This window comes from Strongylocentrotus purpuratus, unplaced genomic scaffold (assembly GCF_000002235.5).
Source record: "Strongylocentrotus purpuratus isolate Spur 01 unplaced genomic scaffold, Spur_5.0 spur5_scaffold_17, whole genome shotgun sequence".
NCBI lineage: Eukaryota > Metazoa > Echinodermata > Echinoidea > Camarodonta > Strongylocentrotidae > Strongylocentrotus > Strongylocentrotus purpuratus.
Genome location: NW_022145602.1, coordinates 11187544 through 11213155, shown reverse-complemented (window position 1 = coordinate 11213155; position 25612 = coordinate 11187544). Strand labels below are relative to the sequence as shown.

Here is a 25612-nt window from a genome sequence, read left to right as displayed (position 1 = left end):
TTTTCATAAATATATTTTCTTTATAAGGCCACGTTTTTTCAAAAAGATGCTAACATTAAAAGAGATATTTAGTTCATCTAATTCATTTGAATTATGTATTAATAGTTATACAAATGAAGGGATTTATTCCTGAACTGTAATGTGTATTTAGAATGCCATTTTGACTTTATTTTCCTGTTTACCGCCAAATGAAGATAAATATGTCAAAAGGGACATAATTTTCCCATCCCTTTTATCCCATTTATTGTATTTGGAACTGAATTTGCACAGATATCAACGATTGTTCTCCTGATCCTTGTGAGAATGGAGGAATTTGCAATGATGGAGTGAATACCTTTACTTGTGTCTGCGATCCTGGCTATACTGGGCCTACGTGTGGCACAGGTAAGATATAGAGTCAAAGCAGATTACATACCCATACTTTTTATATCAAACAATTGCTCCTTGTTCAACAAAACATTATAGAAAAAGATCAAACAGGGAATAGAAAGAAAGAAACATGCAGTCATTGGTGAGGAAAACCGTGGAGATTTTCATTGACTGACGGTCTCATGCCCGGCTTGTAACTACACACTTTTCTATTTGTGACCCGGCACTACAAAACCACCAAAAAGTCGCAAAAAATTATTTTCCTGATTTCATCTGATTATGAAAGAAGAAGTTCTCCTCATTAAAATGGTATATTACTTGTCCAAATTGAAGCTTCCTAACCCTTTCAATTTAGTGAATGAAAAGAGCTGGTGAGGGAGGTTACTGGTATTAAATTGTGAGAAAGAGAGCTTTAAAGTTTGGGGCTATTCAAGCATGCGGAGCAAGCAAACCACAGGGAAATCAATAGAAGGGTGAATCAAAAGGCCATAGCAACCACTATGAAGAGATTTTCAGATTAGGCTGAAATTTGGCCTGATGGTCAAACATAGTCTGTTCATTATGTTTCTGAGGTTTCAATGTGTGGACTTAAGTCTTTCAAAATTTATTATGTTGTAAATGTATAGAGTTGTAATTGGACAGATTAAGTGAACTGCAACATAGTGCCGAGACACCTGCACTAGACAATGCCTATTCATGGTGGACCCGGAGTCTTTTTGTTCCCCCTTACATAACACTGCTTGTCACCTATCTTGTTTTGTATACATCTGGGCAATTATTTGTAACAACATTATCAGGAATTATCTCGTCGCCGTCTTGCCCGAAGTGTTCAGTAAGCAAAGCTGTAAGGTTGGCCTGATCCCCCGCAGCTAGCCCCCGCATCATCGCTTCGTTGACCGCCGGAGCTACCCGGGCATCTGCGTTGGTGCACCCCGGTACCATCCCACGGCTCTGCTCACGTACAAAACCTGGCATTGTAACGACGTTGTAGACTTTTTCGCAACTTGTCACTCTCAAATGTATAAAATATAATAATGTTCTTACTCTTGATCAACAAATTCTGGATATGTGATGTACAATCAAGCTACTCGAAGTCGTTAACGGAGAATATAAGACGAACGCAAATCTGGAACTCGGATGTGAAAGCGGATACAAACAAAATGGCGCGCCGCACTGATTGCTATAACGGACCAATCACAGCCCGCGTAGCACGACCCGTTAGCAACGACCGACCATTTCCGGAGTACGATAATTTCGCTCGGGAAAAGTGATCAAATTTTGGAAGAGACCGAAGGCTGTGCGAAAAAAACTGGTCTAGAAAAACCGTTTAAAACACATCTTCTACTATGTTTTAGACTTCCAAATTTTGATACTAGGTACAGAAAAGACCACTCTTTCAGAAAATGCAAAAAAACAAAAATCTATTTTTTTCACCTAAATTGACATTTTAGCTGATTACGGAGAATCGCTGGTTGCGACTTTTTGTTGGTTTTGTGGTGCCGGGTCACATTTTATGTCCATCTGATGGGAGCATTCGATTCTATTTACCTATTTGACTACATTTTCCTACTTCTTTGCAATACATTGTCACGCAATAACTTACAGCCATCTTGAATGGACCTGGCCCTCTGGGACTTGAGAGTTATATCATCCCAGATTCAAGTATGACAGCTTCTAGTGAGTTTAGTGCTGACTATGGGGCAAAGAGAGGTCGTCTTAACCTGGTCCGAGACGGGAACCTGAAGGCAGCCTGGATTGCACGAACAAATGATGCCAACCAGTGGATCCAGGTAATTGGACACGAAACATTAGGCAACCCTTATATCTATGGCATGGGTTCATACCCCACTGCTGCCACCGTATCAGTAATGAAAGGGTCAACAGTCAAATTTCCATACACTGCCACAAAGTATGTAATATGAGTCACCCGTCATTTATATGCATGGCATGAATTTATATTCCACCGCTACCACCATGTCAGTAACGAAAGAGTCAACAGTCAGTTATATGGCATATGGGTTCATATTCTACCGCCGAAACCAGGTCAACAATGAAAGAGTCACTAGTCATTTCTATGGCACTATTCACTTACACCTTTAAAATTCTTTTTATTGGCCACTTTTCGAGGTGACATATGGGTTCGTAGATTTTCTCTTAACTATGTAGGTAAAGCTACTATAAGATTGTCAATTATTATTCACATCCAAGTCAATAATTGCTTTCATTTTTAAGGGCTTTAATCTAATTGTTCGATATTGCTCATAAATGAGATCGGCAATTGAAGCATCAATGTGGAGAACGTCTAACTTAAATATTGTCCTTGGAGGGGCAGAGCTGCATGAAACCATGGCAATGTCATTGACATGTGCAAAGAAAGGAACCGTTATTAGTATTTGTATTATTTTAATCATATAGATTTAACACATTTTGGAACATGAACATTGGTTCAAAGTTTTGTCATGGAGATAGAAAGAAATAGATGAATAAGAGGATGAACATCAAGAAAGCTTCCTCCGATTCTTTTCTTTCTACAAGGTGGATCTTGCGGACATTTACCGTATCACTTCAGTTGCGACCCAAGGGCGACAAGAAGCAAGCCAGTGGGTAACAAGCTACAAGCTTGCTTGTAGTACTGATGGCACGACCTTTTACACCGTGCAGGGCATCTCTGCATACCCTGGAGCTGTCTGGGTAAGTTTATTCTCTGATTATTCTTTTTTAATATTACATTAATCTATTCTTGAAGAACTTTGAAGGCATTTGCAATCTTGTTGATAACAATTAAACTATGTTCATGTTACGATACTTTCTTGTAAAGAAATAGACATTCATTAACCCGGGCATACAACTACATGCTAGGTGTATTATTTACTATTCGGCTCACACAAAGTTTAAGAGGAAAAGAACTATTAGGTAGGATTGAAGAACTGTCTATATTTGTAAATATATCAGAGCAAGAAATGCACTTCAAGCAAAAAATCTTCAATCAACAGGATGTTTTTTCCTATTTCATTACTAGGTCTCGAAAACTAGAAATTGATGTCATCAGAATATAACTTCAAATAAAAACGAATAGACAGGCACTGCACATGCAAAAATATGTATTATTCAGCATGCTTGTCAATTCGATTCTCTTTAGTTCGATTGCAATTGACCGCAGAATCATTTGAGTCATAATTCATTCAAAAGTGGATTGAATATCCTTTTTCATTGAAGATCTTCACCGGTAATGCCGACCGCAACACCATCGTGACCAACACTCTGCCTGTACCCCAGATTTGCCGCTATGTCCGCTTGATGCCTGTCAAGTGGTTCGGCTACATCAGTCTTCGTATGGAAATCTACGGTGAAGGCCCTTTCAGAGGTCAGTTTTAAAACTAGTGATACTCCAACATTTTTTGCTCCATATTCAATTTCTCCTGCGACAATTACTCTGGGCCTTTTTTCACTAATAATAAAGGCATAGTGCTACGTTTTTATCATAAGGTGATACGTACGTAGTTGTACGTATCACCTTTTGATTTCGTGAAGATTTTTCTTTATTATTATTCATTCTTCCTTGATTTTGTTCGCAGGATATCTCAAGAATGGATGAAGCCATTGTCATGAAACTTATAACGATGATAGATCCTAGTCTAACTTAGAACTCTGTGACTGTTCATTGACCCAAATCATTTTGACGTCATCCAAGCGCCATTTTGTAAAAAACAACTCATGATCATATCTTCATAACGAAAAGTCTTTTTTCACCAATAATAGAGGCATAGTGCTACGGTAATCATTAGGTGATACGTACGTAGTTATATTTTATCAACTACAGATATCGTCAAGATTTGTCTTTATTAGGTGATTCTTAAGTAGTTATACGTATCACCTTTTGATTTCGTGAAGATTTTCTTTATTATTATTCATTCTTCCTCGAATTTGTTCGCAAGATATCTCAAGAATGGATGAAGCCATTGTCATGAAACTTATAACGATGATAGATCCTAGTCTAACTTAGAACTCTGTGACTGTTCATTGACCCAAATCATTTTGACGTCATCCAAGCGCCATTTTGTAAAAATCAACTCATGATCATATCTTCATAACAAAAAGTCTTTTCTCATTTATTGTTATCATGATGAAGGTCAATTACAGGTCATTAAAGGCGCGCGTACGCATACGTTCGCGATCGTCCGCGCGTAAACGCGCGCGCAAAATTTAAAATTGCTCCAAATCGTCTCAAATTCTTTTTACATATGTTACAGGCCATTTTAAATATTACCAAAAAAAATGCGCTAACCCAAATTGCCATTCTTCTTTCTTCACAATATTTTCGATACTTTTCCGAACATTTTGATACCAAGTTTATATCTTTATGACTATTCATAACGGAATAAGCATCCATTCAAGATAAATGTCCGTTCACCCAAGCTCTTGTAATACATAGCATATAGAAGCCAAAATGGTATGCTTGGGGACCGCAATTTATTTTTCATAATTGAATAGAATATGAGTCGGAGAAATGATTTCATGTGTCATTTGGCCATTAAGTATATCGCGACGTCATCATAATGGTGTCGAACTCAAAATACGAATTTGCATATTATCACGTCACAATAATTGTAGAAAATTTGGTATAGTGGTCAAAGCACTTATAATTAAATAATTACAGTGCTTATATAGCGCCTAAAACTTACTTTGTCAGAAGTCTCTAAGCGCTCTACAATAATGCAGCATAATTACCCTGGCTTTAGCAGTGCAGCTGTTACGCGCGCTGCGTTTCAAGGAATAAATTCCTACCAGGTACCCATTTACATCACCTCCCATTCCAGCGACCTATATTCGATTCCGATGAGTTTAAACATTTTTGTGTGAAATCCAATTCGTGAAAATGCTTTCTTCATTATGTACATTAGAATACGTATTATCTAATTTGTCAAGTGAAAAATTCAAGTAAAGTAATGATTTGTTATAGGGTATGATAAAGACTGGTATGTTTCATCATGATTACAGCGATTCAACTTTTGGTGCTGAGGTGTCTCATGCCATTTCTGCGTCCAATTTCATGCCATTTCTGCGTCCATTTTCACATTCATTTCACGCCAAAATGAAAGAAATTTGTTTAAGTGACATTTTCTTGTCTGGCAGGGGCATATTACGTTTTGTGAGACGAGGAGAGCTTTTCATAAATATATTTTCTTTATAAGGCCACGTTTTTTCAAAAAGATGCTAACATTAAAAGAGATATTTAGTTCATTTAATTCATTTGAATTATGTATTAATAGTTATACAAATGAAGGGATTTATTCCTGAACTGTAATGTGTATTTAGAATGCCATTTTGACTTTATTTTCCTGTTCACCGCCAAATGAAGATAAATATGTCAAAAGGGACATTATTTTCCCATCCCTTTTATCCCATTTATTGTATTTGGAACTGAATTTGCACAGATATCAACGCTTGTTCTCCTGATCCTTGTGAGAATGGAGGAATTTGCAATGATGGAGTGAATACCTTTACTTGTGTCTGCGATCCTGGCTATACTGGGCCTACGTGTGGCACAGGTAAGATATAGAGTCAAAGCAGATTACATACCCATACTTTTTATATCAAACAATTGCTCCTTGTTCAACAAAACATTATAGAAAAAGAGCAAACAGGGAATAGAAAGAAAGAAACATGCAGTCATTGGTGAAAAAAACCTTGGAGATTTTTATTGACTGACGGTCTCATGCCCAGCTTGTAACTACACACTTTTCTATTTTATGTCCATCTGATGGGAGCATTCGATTCTATTTACCTATTTGACTACATTTTCCTACTTCTTTGCGTTCTTCATTATGAACATTAGAATACGTATGATCTAATTTGTCAAGTGAAAAATTCAAGTAAAGTAATGATTTGTTATAGGGTATGATAAAGACTGGTATGTTTCATCCTGATTACAGCGATTAAACTTTTGGTGCTGAGGTGTCTCATGCCATTTCTGCATCCAATTTCATGCCATTTCTGCGTCAATTGTCACATTCATTTCACGCCAAAATGAAAGAAATTTGTTTAAGTGACATTTTCTTGTCTGGCAGGGGCATATTACGTTTTGTGAGACGATGAGAGTTTTTCATTAATATATTTTCTTTATAAGGCCACGTTTTTTTCTTCAAAAAGATGCTAACATTAAAAGAGATATTTAGTTCATTTAATTCATTTGAATTATGTATTAATAGTTATACAAATGAAGGGATTTATTCCTGAACTATAATGTGTATTTAGAATGCCATTTTGACTTTATTTTCCTGTTCACCGCCAAATGAAGATAAATATGTCAAAAGGGACATTATTTTCCCATCCCTTTTATCCCATTTATTGTCTTTGGAACTGAATTTGCACAGATATCAACGATTGTTCCCCTGATCCTTGTGAGAATGGAGGAACTTGTAGTGATGGAGTGAACACCTTTACTTGTGCCTGCGATCCTGGCTATACTGGGCCTACGTGCGGAGCAAGTAAGATATAGAGTCAAAGCAGATTCCATACCTACACTTTTTTATCAAGCAATTGCTTCTTGTTCATTAAGACATTATATAAAAAGAGCAAACAGGAAATAGAAAGAAAGAAACATGCAGTCATTGGTGAGGAAAACCTTGAAGATTTTTATTGACTGACGGTCTCATGCCCAGATTGTAACTACACACTTGTCTATTTTATGTCCATCTGATGGGAGCATTCGATTCTATTTACCTATTTGACTACCACTTCCTACTTCTTTGCCATACATTGTCACGCAATAACTTACAGCCATCTTGAATGGACCTGGCCCTCTGGGACTTGAGAGTTATATCATCCCAGATTCAAGTCTGACAGCGTCCAGTGAGTATAGTGCTGACAAAGGTGTAAAGAGAGGTCGTCTTAACCTAGTCCGAGACGGGAACCTGAAGGGAGGCTGGATTGCACGAACAAGAGATGCCAACCAGTGGATCCAGGTAAACAAATAATTTCTTAAGGACAATTTGGACACGAAACATTAGGCAACCCTTTTTTCTATGGCATGGGTTCATACCCCACTGCTGCCACCGTATCAGTAATGAAAGGGTCAACAGTCAAATTTCCATACACTGCCACAAAGTATGTAATATGAGTCACCCGTCATTTATATGCATGGCATGAATTTATATTCCACCGCTACCACCATGTCAGTAACGAAAAAGTCAACAGTCAGTTATATGGCATATGGGTTCATATTCTACCGCCGACACCAGGTCAACAATGAAAGAGTCACTAGTTATTTCTATGGCACTATTCACTTACACTGTTAAAATTGTTTTTATTGGCCACTTTTCGAGGTGACATATGGGTTCGTAGATTTTCTCTTAACTATGTAGGTAAAGCTACTATAAGATTGTCAATTATTATTCACATCCAAGTCAACAATTGCTTTCATTTTTAAGGGCTTTAATCTAATTGTTCGATATTGCTCAGAAATGAGATCGGCAATTGAAGCATCAATGTGGAGAACTTCTAACTTAAATATTGTCCTTGGAGGGGCAGAACTGCATGAAACCATGGTAATGTCATTGATATGTGCAAAGAAAGGAACCGTTATTAGTATTTGTATTATTTTAATCATATAGATTTAACACATTTTGGAACATGCACATTGGTTCAAAGTTTTGTCATGGAGATAGAAAGAAATAGATGATCCAAGAGGATGAAACATCAGGAATGCTTCCTCCGATTCTTTTTCTTTCTAAAAGGTGGATCTTTTGGACCTTTACCGTATCACTTCAGTTGCGACTCAAGGGCGACAAGATTACAGCGAGTGGGTAAAAAGCTACAAGCTTGCTTGTAGTACTGATGGCAAGACCTTTCACACCGTACAGGACATCTCCACAAACCCTGCATATGACAAGGTATTAGTTTGTTCTCTGATTATTCATTTTTTAAATATTACATTGACTCCATTCTTGTAGGAATTTGAAGGCATTTAATATCTTTTTGATAACAATTAAAATATTGTTATGTTACGATACTTTCTTTTAAAGAAAAAGGCAATCGTTACCTCAGGAACACATATACAGTTTAGGTGAAGTATATACTATTTTGCTTAGTTACACAAAGTATAAGAGGAAAAACCTATTAGGTAGGATTGTCAGAGCAAGTAATGCACTTCAAGCAAAAAATCTTCAATCCATATCATGTGTCTTCCTCTTTTATTACTAGGTCTCGAAAACTAGAAATTGATGTCATCAGGATAAAACTTTAAATAGAAACGAATGGACAGGCACTGGACATGCAAAAATATGTATTATTCAGCATGCTTGTCATTTCGTTTCTCTTTAGTTTAAAATTGACCGCAGAATTATTTGAGTCATAATTCATTCAAAAGTGGATTCATTTTCCTTTTTCATTGAAGGTCTTCACCGGTAATGTTGACCGCAACACCATCCTGACCAACATTCTGCCTGTACCCCAGATTTGCCGCTATGTCCGCTTGATGCCTATCAAGTGGTTCGGTCGTATCAGTCTTCGTATGGAAATCTACGGTGAAGGCCCTTTCACAGGTTAGTTTTAAAATTAGTGATGTTCCAACATGTTTTGCTCCATATTCAATTTCTCCTGCGACAAATACTCTGGGCCCTTTTTCACCATTAATAGAATCATAGTGCTACGGTTATCTTTAGGTGATACGTACGTAGTTATACGTATCAACTACAGATTTCGTCAAGTGTTGTCTTCATTAGGTGATCCTTAAGTAATTATACGTATCACCTTTTGATTTTGTGAAGATTTTTCTTTATTCCTTTTCATTCTTCCTCGAATTTGTTCGGAGGATATCTCAAAAATGAATGAAGCCATTGTCATGAAATTTATAACGATGATAGATCCTATTCTAACTTAGAACTGTGTGACTTTCCATTGACCCAGATCATTTTGACGTCATCCAAGCGCCATTTTGTAAAAATCAACTCATGATTATATCTTCATAATGGAAAGTCATTTCTCATTTATTGTTATTATGATAAAGGTCAATTACAGGTCAAAAACGCGCGCGTTCGCATACGTTCGCGATCGGCGGTGCGTTAACGCGCGCGCAAAATTTAAAATTGCTCCAAATCGTCTCAAATTCATTTTACATATGTTGCAGGCTATTTTGAGAATTAAAAAAAATAATGCGTTAACGCAAAATCCCATTCTTCTTTCTTCACGATATTTTCGATACTTGTCCGAGCATTTTGATACCAAGTTTATATCTTTATGACTATTCATAACGGAATAAGTGTCCATTCAAGATAAATTTCCGTGCACGTAAGCTCTTGTAATACATAGCATATAATATATGCTATGTATGTTATGTGCAAAATCATACGAGTCCATTAGAGCTCTTTGTAATGCTTGGGGACGGCAATTTTTTTCATATTTGAATAGAATATGAATCGGAGAAATGATTTCATGTGTCATTTGGCCATTAAGTATATCGTGACGTCATCATAATGGTGTCGAACTCAAAATACGAATTTGAATATTATGACGTCACAATCATTGTAGAAAATTTGGTATAGTGGTCAAAGCACTTAATAATTAAATAATAACAGTGCTTATATAGCGCCTAAAACTTACTTTGTCAGAAGTCTCTAAGCGCTCTACAATAATGCAGCATGATTACCCTGGCTTTAGCAGTGCAGCTGTTACGCGCGCTGCGTTTCAAGGAATAAATTCCTACCAGGTACCCATTTACATCACCTCCCTTTCTAGCGACCTATATTCGATTCCGATGAGTTAAAACATTTTTTGTGTTAAATTAAATTCGTGAAAATGCATTCTTCATTATGTACATTAGAATACGTATTATCTAATTTGTCTAGTGACGAATTCAAGTAAAGTAATGATTTGTTAAAGGGTATGATAAAGACTGGTATGTTTCATCCTGATTACAGCGATTCAACTTTTAGCCCGTGCTGAGGTGTCTCATGCCATTTCTGCGTCCAATTTAATGCCATTTCTGCGTCCATTTTCACATTCACTTCACGTCAAAATGAAAGAAATTGTTTTAGTTACATTTTCATGTCTGGCAGGGGAATATTACGTTTTGTGAGACGATGAAATTTTTTCATCAATATATTTTCTTTATAAGGCCACGTTTTTTTCTTCAAAAAGATGCTAACAATAAAAGAGATATTTAGTTCATTTAATTCATTTGAATTATGTATTAAGAGTAATACAAATGAAGGAATTTATTCCTGAACTGTAATGTGTATTTGGAAAGCCATTTTGACTTTATTTTCCTGTTCACCGCCAAATGAAGAAAAATATGTCAAAAGGGATATTATTTTCTCATCCCTTTTATCCAATTTTATGTCTTTGGAACTCAATTTGCACAGATATCATCGATTGTTCTCATGATCCTTGTAAGAATGGAGGAACTTGCAGTGATGGAGTGAATACCTTTACTTGTGCCTGCGATCCTGGCTATACTGGACCAACATGTGGAACAAGTAAGATATAGAGTCAAAGCAGATTTCATACCTACACTTTTTTATCAAGCAATTGCTCCTTGTTCATTAAGACATGACATAAAAAGAGCAAACATGGAATAGAAAGAAAGAAACATGCAGCCATAGGTGAGGAAAACCTTGGAGATTTTTATTGACTGACGGTCTCATGCCCAGATTGTAACTACACACATGTCTATTTTATGTCCATCTGATAGGAGCATTCGATTCTATTTGCCTATTTTTACCACCACTTCCTACATTTTTGCCATACATTGTCACGCAATAACTTACAGCCATCTTGAATGGACCTGGCCCTCTGGGACTTGAGAGGTATATCATCCCAGATTCAAGTCTGACAGCTTCTAGTGAGTATAACGCTGACCATGGTGCAAATAGAGGACGTCTTAACCTGGCCCGAGACGGGAACCTGAAGGGAAGCTGGTCTGCACGAGCAAACGATGCCAACCAGTGGATCCAGGTAAACAAATAATTTCTTAAGGAGAATTCGGACACGAAACATTAGGTAACCCTTATTTCTATGCTTGGCATGAATTTATATTCCACCGCTACTAGCATGTCAGTAACGAAAGAGTCACCAGTCATTTCTATAGCACTATTTACTTCCACTATTAAAATTGTGTTTATTGGCCACTTTTTGAGGTGGCATATGAGTTTGTAGATTTTCTCTCCACTATGTAGGTAAAGCTACTATAAGATTGCCATAGTTACATAATTATTCACATCCAAGTCAATAACTACTTTCATTTTTAAGGGCATTCATCTAATTATTCGATATTACTCAGAAGTGAGATCGACAATTAAAACATCAATGTGTAGATTTTTTTTTAAATATTGTCCTTGGAGGGGCAGAGCGGCTTGAAAGCAAGGTAATGTCATTTATAGGTGCAGAGAAAGAAACCTTTCTTAGTGTTTGTATTTAATTCATATAGATTTGACACACTTTGGAACATGCTCATTGGTTACAAGTCTTTAATGGAGATAGAAATAAATAGATGAATAAGAGGATGAACATCAAGAAAGCTTCCTCCGATTCTTTTCTTTCTACAAGGTGGATCTTGCGGACATTTACCGTATCACTTCAGTTGCGACCCAAGGGCGACCAGAAGCAAGCCAGTGGGTAACAAGCTACAAGCTTGCATGTAGTACTGATGGCAAGACCTTTCACACCGTACAGGACATCTCCACAAACCCTGCATATGACAAGGTATTAGTTTGTTCTCTGATTATTCATGTTTTAAATATTACATTGACTCCATTCTTGTAGGAATTTGAAGGCATTTAATATCTTTTTGATAACAATTAAAATATTGTTATGTTACGATACTTTCTTTTAAAGAAAAAGGCAATCGTTACCTCAGGAACACATATACAGTTTAGGTGGAGTATATACTATTTTGCTTAGTTACACAAAGTATAAGAGGAAAAACCTATTAGGTAGGATTGTCAGAGCAAGTAATGCACTTCAAGCAAAAAATCTTTAATCCATATCATGTGTCTTCCTATTTTATTACTAAGTCTCGAAAACTAGAAATTGATGTCATCAGAATAAAACTTTAAATAGAAACGAATGGACAGGCACTGGACATACACAAATATGTATTATTCAGCATGCTTGTCAATTCGATTCTCTTTAGTTCGATTGCAATTGACCGCAGAATCATTTGAGTCATAATTCATTCAAAAGTGGATTCATTTTCCTTTTTCATTGAAGGTCTTCACCGGTAATGTTGACCGCAACACCATCGTGACCAACATTCTTCCTGTACCCCAGATTTGCCGCTATGTCCGCTTGATGCCTGTCAAGTGGTTCGGCCACATCAGTCTTCGTATGGAAATCTACGGTGAAGGCCCTGTCATAGGTCAGTTTTAAAACTAGTGATGTTCCAACATGTTTTGCTCCATATTCAATTTCTCCTGCGACAATTACTCTGGACATTTTTTCACCAATAATAGAGGCATAGTGCTACGGTTATCATTAGGTGATACGTACGTAGTTATATTTATCGACTACAGATATCGTCAAGATTTGTCTTTATTAGGTGATACTTAAGTAGTTATACGTATCACCTTTTGATTTCGTGAAGATTTTTCTTCATTATTATTCATTCTTCCTCGAATTTGTTCGCAAGATATCTCAAGAATGGATGAAGCCATTGTCATGAAACTTATAACGATGATAGATCCTAGTCTAACTAAGAACTCTGTGACTGTTCATTGACCAGAATCATTTTGACGTCATCCTTGCGCCATTTTGTAAAAATCAACTCATGATCATATCTTCATAACGAAAAGTCATTTCTCATTTATTGTTATCATGATTAAGGTCAATTACAGGTCATTAAAGGCGCGCGTACGCATACGTTCGCGATCGTCCGCGCGTAAACGCGCGCGCAAAATTTAAAATTGCTCCAAATCGTCTCAAATTCTTTTTACATATGTTACAGGCCATTTTGAGCATTAAAAAAAAAATGCGCCAACGCAAATTGCCATTCTTCTTTCTTCACAATATTTTCGATCCTTTTCCGAACATTTTGATACCAAGTTTATATCTTTATGACTATTCATAACGGAATAAGCATCCATTCAAGATAAATGTCAGTTCACCCAAGCTCTTGTAATACATAGCATATATAAGCCAAAATGGTATGCTTGGGGACCGCAATTTATTTTTCATAATTGAATAGAATATGAGTCGGAGAAATGATTTCATGTGTCATTTGGCCATTAAGTATATCGTGACGTCATCAAAATGGTGTCGAACTCAAAATACGAATTTGCATATTATGACGTCACAATAATTGTAAAAAATTTGGGATAGTAGTCAAAGCACTTATAATTAAATAATTACAGTGCTTATATAGCGCCTAAAACTTACTTTGTCAGAAGTCTCTAAGCGCTCCACAATAATGCAGCATGATTACCCTGGCTTTAGCAGTGCAGGTGTTACGCGCGCTGCGTTTCAAGGAATAAATTCCTACCAGGTACCCATTTACATCACCTCCCATTCCAGCGACCTATATTCGATTCCGATGAGTTAAAACATTTTTTGTGTGAAATTCAATTCGTGAAAATGCGTTCTTCATTATGTACATTAGAATACGTATTATCTAATTTGTCAAGTGAAACATTCAAGTAAAGTAATGATTTGTTATAGGGTATGATAAAGACTATTATGTTTCATCCTGATTACAGCGATTCAACTTTTGGTGCTGAGGTGTCTCATGCCATTTCTGCATCCAATTTCATGCCATTTCTGCGTCCATTTTCACATTCATTTCACGCCAAAATGAAAGAAATTTATTTAAGTGACATTTTCTTGTCTGGCAGGGGCATATTACGTTTTGTGAGACGATGAGATTTTTTCATAAATATATTTTCTTTATAAGCCCACGTTTTTTCAAAAAGATGCTAACATTAAAAGAGATATTTAGTTCATTTAATTCATTTGAATTATTTATTAATAGTTATACAAATGAAGGGATTTATTCCTGAACTGTAATGTGTATTTAGAATGCCATTTTGACTTTATTTTCCTGTTCACCGCCAAATGAAGATAAATATGTCAAAAGAGACATTATTTTCCCATCCCTTTTATCCCATTTATTGTCTTTGGAACTGAATTTGCACAGATATCAACGATTGTTCTCCTGATCCTTGTGAGAATGGAGGAATTTGCAATGATGGAGTGTATACCTTTACTTGTGTCTGCGATCCTGGCTATACTGGGCCTACGTGTGGCACAGGTAAGATATAGACTCAAAGCAGATTACATACCCATACTTTTTATATCAAACAATTGCTCCTTGTTCAACAAAACATTATAGAAAAAGAGCAAACAGGGAATAGAAAGAAAGAAACATGCTGTCATTGGTGAGGAAAACCTTGAAGATTTTTATTGACTGACGGTCTCATGCCCAGATTGTAACTACACACTTGTCTATTTTATGTCCATCTGATGGGAGCATTCGATTCTATTTACCTATTTGACTACCACTTCCTACTTCTTTGTAATACATTGTCACGCAATAACTTACAGCCATCTTGAATGGACCTGGCCCTCTGGGACTTGAGAGTTATATCATCCCAGATTCAAGTCTGACAGCGTCCAGTGAGTATAGTGCTGACAAAGGTGTAAAGAGAGGTCGTCTTAACCTGGTCCGAGACGGGAACCTGAAGGGAGGCTGGATTGCACGAACAAGAGATGCCAACCAGTGGATCCAGGTAAACAAATAATTTCTTAAGGACAATTTGGACACGAAACATTAGGCAACCCTTTTTTCTATGGCATGGGTTCATACCCCACTGCTGCCACCGTATCAGTAATGAAAGGGTCAACAGTCAAATTTCCATACACTGCCACAAATTATGTAATATGAGTCACCCGTCATTTATATGCATGGCATGAATTTATATTCCATCGCTACCACCATGTCAGTAACGAAAAAGTCAACAGTCAGTTATATGGCATATGGGTTCATATTCTACCGCCGACACCAGGTCAATAATGAAAGAGTCACTAGTCATTTCTATGGCACTATTCACTTACACTATTAAAATTGTTTTTATTGGCCACTTTTCGAGGTGACATATGGGTTCGTAGATTTTTTCTTAACTATGTAGGTAAAGCTACTATAAGATTGTTAATTATTATTCACATCCAAGTCAACAATTGCTTTAATTTTTAAGGACTTTAATCTAATTGTTCGATATTGCTCAGAAATGAGATCGACAATTGAAGCATCAATGTGGCGAACTTCTAACTTAAATATTGTCCTTGGAGGGGCAGAGCTGCATGAAACCATGGTAATGTCATTGATATGTGCAAAGAAAGGAACCGTTATTAGTATTTGTATTATTTAAATCATATAGATTTAACACATTTTGGAACATGCACATTGGTTCAAAGTTTTGTCATGGAGATAGAAAGAAATAGATGATCCAAGAGGATAAAACATCAAGAATGCTTCCTCCGATTCTTTTTCTTTCTAAAAGGTGGATCTTTTGGACCTTTACCGTATCACTTCAGTTGCGACTCAAGGGCGACAAGATTACAGCGAGTGGGTAAAAAGCTACAAGCTTGCTTGTAGTACTGATGGCAAGACCTTTCACACCGTACAGGACATCTCCACAAACCCTGCATATGACAAGGTATTAGTTTGTTCTCTGATTATTCATTTTTTAAATATTACATTGACTCCATTCTTGTAGGAATTTGAAGGCATTTAATATCTTTTTGATAACAATTAAAATATTGTTATGTTACGATACTTTCTTTTAAAGAAAAAGGCAATCGTTACCTCAGGAACACAAATACAGTTTAGGTGAAGTATATACTATTTTGCTTAGTTACACAAAGTATAAGAGGAAAAACCTATTAGGTAGGATTGTCAGAGCAAGTAATGCACTTCAAGCAAAAAATCTTCAATCCATATCATGTGTCTTCCTCTTTTATTACTAGGTCTCGAAAACTAGAAATTGATGTCATCAGAATAAAACTTTAAATAGAAACGAATGGACAGGCACTGGACATGCAAAAATATGTATTATTCAGCATGCTTGTCATTTCGTTTCTCTTTAGTTTAAAATTGACCGCAGAATCATTTGAGTCATAATTCATTCAAAAGTGGATTCATTTTCCTTTTTCATTGAAGGTCTTCACCGGTAATGTTGACCGCAACACCATCAAGACCAACATTCTGCCTGTACCCCAGATTTGCCGCTATGTCCGCTTGATGCCTATCAAGTGGTTCGGTCGTATCAGTCTTCGTATGGAAATCTACGGTGAAGGCCCTTTCACAGGTTAGTTTTAAAATTAGTGATGTTTCAACATGTTTTGCTTCATATTCAATTTCTCCTGCGATAATTACTCTGGGCCCTTTTTCACCATTAATAGAGTCATAGTGCTACGGTTATCTTTAGGTGATACGTACGTAGTTATACGTATCAACTACAGATTTCGTCAAGTGTTGTCTTCATTAGGTGATCCTTAAGTAATTATACGTATCACCTTTTGATTTTGTGAAGATTTTTCTTTATTCCTTTTCATTCTTCCTCGAATTTGTTCGGAGGATATCTCAAAAATGAATGAAGCCATTGTCATGAAATTTATAACGATGATAGATCCTATTCTAACTTAGAACTGTGTGACTTTCCATTGACCCAGATCATTTTGACGTCATCCAAGCGCCATTTTGTAAAAATCAACTCATGATTATATCTTCATAATGGAAAGTCATTTCTCATTTATTGTTATTATGATAAAGGTCAATTACAGGTCAATAAAGGCGCGCGTACGCATACGTTCGCGATCGGCAGTGCGTTAACGCGCGCGCAAAATTTAAAATTGCTCCAAATCGTCTTAAATTCATTTTACATATGTTGCAGGCCATTTTGAGCATTAAAAAAAATAGTGCGTTAACGCAAAATCCCATTCTTCTTTCTTCACGATATTTTCGATACTTGTTCGAGCATTTTGATACCAAGTTTATATCTTGATGACTATTCATAACGGAATAAGTGTCCATTCAAGATAAATTTCCGTGCACGTAAGCTCTTGTAATACATAGCATATAATATATGCTATGTATGTTATGTGCAAAATCATACGAGTCCATTAGAGCTCTTTGTAATGCTTGGGGACGGCAATTTATTTTTCATATTTGAATAGAATATGAATCGGAGAAATGATTTCATGTGTCATTTGGCCATTAAGTACATCGTGACGTCATCATAATGGTGTCGAACTCAAAATACGAATTTGAATATTATGACGTCACAATTATTGTAGAAAATTTGGTATAGTGGTCAAAGCACTTAATAATTAAATAATTACAGTGCTTATATAGCGCCTAAAACTTACTTTGTCAGAAGTCTCTAAGCGCTCTACAATAATGCAGCATGATTACCCTGGCTTTAGCAGTGCAGCTGTTACGCGCGCTGCGTTTCAAGGAATAAATTCCTACCAGGTACCCATTTACATCACCTCCCATTCTAGCGACCTATATTCGATTCCGATGAGTTAAAACATTTTTTGTATTAAATTAAATTCGTGAAAATGCATTCTTCATTATGTACATTAGAATACGTATTATCTAATTTGTCTAGTGACGAATTCAAGTAAATTAATGATTTGTTAAAGGGTATGATAAAGACTGGTATGTTTCATCCTGATTACAGCGATTCAACTTTTAGCCCGTGCTGAGGTGTCTCATGCCATTTCTGCGTCCAATTTAATGCCATTTCTGCGTCCATTTTCACATTCACTTCACGTCAAAATGAAAGAAATTGTTTTAGTTACATTTTCATGTCTGGCAGGGGAATATTACGTTTTGTGAGACGATGATATTTTTTCATCAATATATTTTCTTTTTAAAGCCACCTTTTTGCAAAAAGATGCTAACATCAAAAGAGATATTCAGTTCATTTAATTCATTTGAATTATGTATTAAGAGTAAAACAAATGAAGGAATTTATTCCTGAACTGTAATGTGTATTTGGAAAGCCATTTTGACTTTATTTTCCTGTTCACCGCCAAATGAAGAAAAATATGTCAAAAGGGATATTATTTTCTCATCCCTTTTATCCAATTTATTGTCTTTGGAACTCAATTTGCACAGATATCATCGATTGTTCTCATGATCCTTGTAAGAATGGAGGAACTTGCAGTGATGGAGTGAATACCTTTACTTGTGCCTGCGATCCTGGCTATACTGGACCAACATGTGGAACAAGTAAGATATAGAGTCAAAGCAGATTTCATACCTACACCTTTTTATCAAGCAATTGCTCCTTGTTTATTAAGACATGATATAAAAAGAGCAAACAGGGAATAGAAAGAAAGAAACATGCAGCCATTGGTGAGGAAAACCTTGGAGATTTTTATTGACTGACGGTCTCATGCCCAGATTGTAACTACACACATGTCTATTTTATGTCCATCTGATAGGAGCATTCGATTCTATTTGCCTATTTTTACCACCACTTCCTACATTTTTGCCATACATTGTCACGCAATAACTTACAGCCATCTTGAATGGACCTGGCCCTCTGGGACTTGAGAGGTATATCATCCCAGATTCAAGTCTGACAGCTTCTAGTGAGTATAATGCTGACCATGGTGCAAATAGAGGACGTCTTAACCTGGCCCGAGACGGGAACCTGAAGGGAAGCTGGTCTGCACGAGCAAACGATGCCAACCAGTGGATCCAGGTAAACAAATAATTTCTTAAGGAGAATTCGGACACGAAACATTAGGTAACCCTTATTTCTGTGCTTGGCATGAATTTATATTCCACCGCTACTAGCATGTCAGTAACGAAAGAGTCACCAGTCATTTCTATGGCACTATTTACTTCCACTATTAAAATTGTGTTTATTGGCCACTTTTTGAGGTGGCATATGAGTTTGTAGATTTTCTCTCCACTATGTAGGTAAAGCTACTATAAGATTGCCATAGTTACATAATTATTCACATCCAAGTCAATAACTACTTTCATTTTTAACGGCATTCATCTAATTATTCGATATTACTCAGAAGTGAGATCGACAATTAAAACATCAATGTGTAGATTTTTTTTTTTAATTGCCCTTGGAGGGGCAGAGCGGCTTGAAAGCAAGGTAATGTCATTTATAGGTGCAGAGAAAGAAACCTTTCTTAGTGTTTGTATTTAATTCATATAGATTTGACACACTTTGGAACATGCTCATTGGTTACAAGTCTTTAATGGAGATATAAATAAATAGATGAATAAGAGGATGAACATCAAGAAAGCTTCCTCCGATTCTTTTCTTTCTACAAGGTGGATCTTGCGGACATTTACCGTATCACTTCAGTTGCGACCCAAGGGCGACCAGAAGCAAGCCAGTGGGTAACAAGCTACAAGCTTGCTTGTAGTACTGATGGCAAGACCTTTCACACCGTACAGGACATCTCCACAAACCCTGCATATGACAAGGTATTAGTTTGTTCTCTGATTATTCATTTTTTAAATATTACATTGACTCCATTCTTGTAGGAATTTGAAGGCATTTAATATCATTTTGATAACAATTAAAATATTGTTATGGTACGATACTTTCTTTTAAAGAAAAAGGCAATCGTTACCTCAGGAACACATATACAGTTTAGGTGAAGTATATACTATTTTGCTTAGTTACACAAAGTATAAGAGGAAAAACCTATTAGGTAGGATTGTCAGAGCAAGTAATGCACTTCAAGCAAAAAATCTTGAATCCATATCATGTGTCTTCCTATTTTATTACTAGGTCTCGAAAACTAGAAATTGATGTCATCAGAATAAAACTTCAAATAGAAACGAAGGGACAGGCACTGGACATGCAAAAATATGTATTATTCAGCATGCTTGTCATTTCGTTTCTCTTTAGTTTAAAATTGACCGCAGAATCATTTGAGTCATAATTCATTCAAAAGTGGATTCATTTTCCTTTTTCATTGAAGGTCTTCACCGGTAATGTTGACCGCAACACCATCGTGACCAACATTCTTCCTGTACCCCAGATTTGCCGCTATGTCCGCTTGATGCCTGTCAAGTGGTTCGGCCACATCAGTCTTCGTATGGAAATCTACGGTGAAGGCCCTGTCATAGGTCAGTTTTAAAACTAGTGATGTTCCAACATGTTTTGCTCCATATTCAATTTCTCCTGCGACAATTACTCTGGACATTTTTTCACCAATAATAGAGGCATAGTGCTACGGTTATCATTAGGTGATACGTACGTAGTTATATCGTCCTATTTTCACGAAGTGACGGTAGTGAGGAAAATCGTAACGCAAAGTGAATGCAATTTTTTTTTCACTACCGTCACTTCGTGAAAACAGCGACGATATTTATCAACTACAGATATCGTCAAGATTTGTCTTTATTAGGTGATACTTAAGTAGTTATACGTATCACCTTTTGATTTCGTGAAGATTTTTCTTCATAACTATTCATTCTTCCTCAAATTTGTTCGCAAGATATCTCAAGAATGGATGAAGCCATTGTCATGAAACTTATAACGATGATAGATCCTAGTCTAACTAAGAACTCTGTGACTGTTCATTGACCCAAATCATTTTGACGTCATCCTTGCGCCATTTTGTAAAAATCAACTCATGATCATATCTTTATAACGAAAAGACATTTCTCATTTATTGGTATCATGATTAAGGTCAATTACAGGTCAATAAAGGCGCGCGTACGCATACGTTCGCGATCGTCGGCGCGTAAACGCGCGCGCAAAATTTAAAATTGCTCCAAATCGTCTCAAATTCTTTTTACATATGTTACAGGCCATTTTTAGCATTACAAAAAAAATGCGCCAACGCAAATTGCCATTCTTCTTTCTTCACAATATTTTCGATCCTTTTCCGAACATTTTGATACCAAGTTTATATCTTTATGACTATTCATAACGGAATAAGCATCCATTCAAAATAAATGTCCGTTCGCCCAAGCTCTTGTAATACATAGCATATATAAGCCAAAATGGTATGCTTGGGGACCGCAATTTATTTTTCATAATTGAATAGAATATGAGTCGGAGAAATGATTTCATGTGTCATTTGGCCTTTAAGTATATCGTGACGTCATCAAAATGGTGTCGAACTCAAAATACGAATTTGCATATTATGACGTCACAATAATTCGTCCTTGTTTTCACGAAGTGACAGTAGTGAGGAAAATCGTAACGCAAAGTGAATGCAATTTTTTTTCACTACCGTCACTTCGTGAAAACAGCGACGAATTGTAGAAAATTTGGGATAGTGGTCAAAGCACTTATAATTAAATAATGACAGTGCTTATATAGCGCCTAAAACTTACTTTGTCAGAAGTCTCTAAGCGCTCTACAATAATGCAGCATAATTACCCTGGCTTTAGCAGTGCAGCTGTTACGCGCGCTGCGTTTCAAGGAATAAATTCCTACCAGGTACCCATTTACATCACCTCCCATTCCAGCGACCTATATTCGATTCCGATGAGTTAAAACATTTTTTGTGTGAAATTCAATTCGTGAAAATGCGTTCTTCATTATGTACATTAGAATACGTATTATCTAATTTGTCAAGTGAAAAATTCAAGTAAAGTAATGATTTGTTATAGGGTATGATAAAGACTGGTATGTTTCATTCTGATTACAGCGATTCAACTTTTGGTGCTGAGGTGTCTCATGCCATTTCTGCATCCAATTTCATGCCATTTCTGCGTCCATTTTCACATTCATTTCACGCCAAAATGAAAGAAATTTGTTTAAGTGACATTTTCTTGTCTGGCAGGGGCATATTACGTTTTGTGAGACGATGAGATTTTTTCATAAATATATTTTCTTTATAAGGCCACGTTTTTTCAAAAAGATGCTAACATTAAAAGAGATATTTAGTTCATTTAATTCATTTGAATTATGTATTAATAGTTATACAAATGAAGGGATTTATTCCTGAACTGTAATGTGTATTTAGAATGCCATTTTGACTTTATTTTCCTGTTCACCGCCAAATGAAGATAAATATGTCAAAAGGGACATTATTTTCCCATCCCTTTTATCCCATTTATTGTCTTTGGAACTGAATTTGCACAGATATCAACGATTGTTCTCCTGATCCTTGTGAGAATGGAGGAATTTGCAATGATGGAGTGTATACCTTTACTTGTGTCTGCGATCCTGGCTATACTGGGCCTACGTGTGGCACAGGTAAGATATAGACTCAAAGCAGATTACATACCCATACTTTTTATATCAAACAATTGCTCCTTGTTCAACAAAACATTATAGAAAAAGAGCAAACAGGGAATAGAAAGAAAGAAACATGCAGTCATTGGTGAGGAGAACCTTGGAGATTTTTATTGACTGACGGTCTCATGCCCAGATTGTAACTACACACTTGTCTATTTTATGTCCATCTGATGGGAGCATTCGATTCTATTTACCTAGTTGACTACCACTTCCTACTTCTTTGCCATACATTGTCACGCAATAACTTACAGCCATCTTGAATGGACCTGGCCCTCTGGGACTTGAGAGTTATATCATCCCAGATTCAAGTCTGACAGCGTCCAGTGAGTATAGTGCTGACCATGGTGTAAAGAGAGGTCGTCTTAACCTGGTCCGAGACGGGAACCTGAAGGGAGGCTGGATTGCACGAACAAGAGATGCCAACCAGTGGATCCAGGTAAACAAATAATTTCTTAAGGACAATTTGGACACGAAACATTAGGCAACCCTTTTTATATTGCATGGGTTCATACCCCACTGCTGCCACCGTATCAGTAATGAAAGGGTCAACAGTCAAATTTCCATACACTGCCACAAAGTATGTAATATGAGTCACCCGTTATTTATATGCATGGCATGAATTTATATTCCACCGCTACCACCATGTCAGTAACGAAAGAGTCAACAGTCAGTTATATGGCATATGGGTTCATATTCTACCGCCGACACCAGGTCAACAATGAAAGAGTCACTAGTCATTTCTATGGCACTATTCACTTACACTGTTAAAATTGTTTTTATTGGCCACTTTTCGAGGTGACATATGGGTTCGTAGATTTTTTCTTAACTATGTAGGTAAAGCTACTATAAGATTGTCAATTATTATTCACATCCAAGTCAACAATTGCTTTCATTTTTAAGGGCTTTAATCTAATTGTTCGATATTGCTCAGAAATGAGATCGACAATTGAAGCATCAATATGGCGAACTTCTAACTTAAATATTGTCCTTGGAGGGGCAGAACTGCATGAAACCATGGTAATGTCATTGATATGTGCAAAGAAAGGAACCGTTATTAGTATTTGTATTATTTTAATCATATAGATTTAACACATTTTGGAACATGCACATTGGTTCAAAGTTTTGTCATGGAGATAGAAAGAAATAGATGATCCAAGAGGATGAAACATCAAGAATGCTTCCTCCGATTCTTTTTCTTTCTAAAAGGTGGATCTTTTGGACCTTTACCGTATCACTTCAGTTGCGACTCAAGGGCGACAAGATTACAGCCAGTGGGTAAAAAGCTACAAGCTTGCTTGTAGTACTGATGGCACGACCTTTCACACCGTACAGGACATCTCCACAAACCCTGCATATGACAAGGTATTAGTTTGTTCTCTGATTATTCATTTTTTTTAAATAACATTGACTCCATTCTTGTAGGAATTTGAAGGCATTTAATATCTTTTTGATAACAATTAAAATATTGTTATGTTACGATACTTTCTTTTAAAGAAAAGGGCAATCGTTACCTCAGGAACACATATACAGTTTAGGTGAAGTATATACTATTTTGCTTAGTTACACAAAGTATAAGAGGAAAAACCTATTAGGTAGGATTGTCAGAGCAAGTAAAGCACTTCAAGCAAAAAATCTTTAATCCGTATCATATGTCTTCCTATTTTATTACTAGGTCTCGAAAACTAGAAATTGATGTCATCAGAATAAAACTTTAAATAGAAACGAATGGACAGGCACTGGACATACACAAATATGTATTATTCAGCATGCTTGTCAATTCGATTCTCTTTAGTTCGATTGCAATTGACCGCAGAATTATTTGAGTCATAATTCATTCAAAAGTGGATTCATTTTCCTTTTTCATTGAAGGTCTTCACCGGTAATGTTGACCGCAACACCATGAAGACCAACATTCTGCCTGTACCCCAGATTTGCCGCTATGTCCGCTTGATGCCTGTCAAGTGGTTCGATCGCATCAGTCTTCGTATGGAAATCTACGGTGAAGGCCCTTTCACAGGTCAGTTTTAAAACTAGTGATACTCCAACATGTTTTGCTCCATATTCAATTTCTCCTGCGACAATTACTCTGGGCCCTTTTTCACCATAAATAGAGGCATCGTGCTACGGTTATCATTAGGTGATACGTACGTAGTTATACATATCAACTACAGATTTCGTCAAGTGTTGTCTTTATTAGGTGATCCTTAAGTAATTATACGTATCATTTTTTGATTTTGTGAAGATTTTTCTTTATTCTTATTCATTCTTCCTCGAATTTGTTCGGAGGATATCTCAAAAATGGGTGAAGCCATTGTCATGAAATTTATAACGATGATAGATCCTATTCTAACTTGGAACTGTGTGACTTTTCATTGACCCAGATCATTTTGACGTCATCCAAGCGCCATTTTGTAAAAATCAACTCATGATTATATCTTCATAATGGAAAGTCATTTCTCATTTATTGTTATTATGATAAAGGTCAATTACAGGTCAATAAAGGCGCGCGTACGCATACGTTCGCGATCGGCAGTGCGTTAACGCGCGCGCAAAATTTAAAATTGCTTCAAATCGTCTCAAATTCATTTTACATATGTTGCAGACCATTTTGAGCATTAAAAAAAAAATAATGCGTTAACGCAAAATCCCATTCTTCTTTTTTCACGATATTTTCGATACTTGTTCGAGCATTTTGATACCAAGTTTATATCTTGATGACTATTCATAACGGAATAAGTGTCCATGCAAGATAAATTTCCGTGCACGCAAGCTCTTGTAATACATAGCATATAATATATGCTATGTATGCTATGTGCAAAATTATACGAGTCCATTAGAGCTCTTTGTAATGCTTGGGGACGGCAATTTATTTTTCATATTTGAATAGAATATGAATCGGAGAAATGATTTCATGTGTCATTTGGCCATAAGTACATCGTGACGTCATCATAATGGTGTCGAACTCAAAATACGAATTTGAATATTATGACGTCACAATCATTGTAGAAAATTTG

General features: G+C 36.4%; 1 protein-coding gene across 50 annotated transcripts in view; it reads left to right on the top strand.

The window, feature by feature from the left end:
• The window catches only part of LOC579853, a 194299-nt gene that overhangs the window by 27767 nt on the left and 140920 nt on the right, over window positions 1-25612 (top strand). For 49 of the 50 annotated variants that reach the window (XM_030988699.1, XM_030988701.1, XM_030988703.1 and 46 more), the window contains exons 17-41: window positions 271-384; window positions 1975-2159; window positions 2905-3060; window positions 3586-3733; window positions 5805-5918; window positions 6744-6857; window positions 7150-7334; window positions 8106-8261; window positions 8765-8912; window positions 10731-10844; window positions 11138-11322; window positions 11914-12069; window positions 12577-12724; window positions 14495-14608; window positions 14902-15086; window positions 15858-16013; window positions 16517-16664; window positions 18482-18595; window positions 18889-19073; window positions 19664-19819; window positions 20323-20470; window positions 22443-22556; window positions 22850-23034; window positions 23805-23960; window positions 24468-24615. In XM_030988699.1, the coding sequence (XP_030844559.1) occupies window positions 271-384; window positions 1975-2159; window positions 2905-3060; window positions 3586-3733; window positions 5805-5918; window positions 6744-6857; window positions 7150-7334; window positions 8106-8261; window positions 8765-8912; window positions 10731-10844; window positions 11138-11322; window positions 11914-12069; window positions 12577-12724; window positions 14495-14608; window positions 14902-15086; window positions 15858-16013; window positions 16517-16664; window positions 18482-18595; window positions 18889-19073; window positions 19664-19819; window positions 20323-20470; window positions 22443-22556; window positions 22850-23034; window positions 23805-23960; window positions 24468-24615 (3732 nt within the window). The remainder of the gene's footprint in view (window positions 1-270; window positions 385-1974; window positions 2160-2904; window positions 3061-3585; window positions 3734-5804; window positions 5919-6743; window positions 6858-7149; window positions 7335-8105; window positions 8262-8764; window positions 8913-10730; window positions 10845-11137; window positions 11323-11913; window positions 12070-12576; window positions 12725-14494; window positions 14609-14901; window positions 15087-15857; window positions 16014-16516; window positions 16665-18481; window positions 18596-18888; window positions 19074-19663; window positions 19820-20322; window positions 20471-22442; window positions 22557-22849; window positions 23035-23804; window positions 23961-24467; window positions 24616-25612) is intronic. The other variant, XM_030988688.1, reaches the window with a different exon arrangement.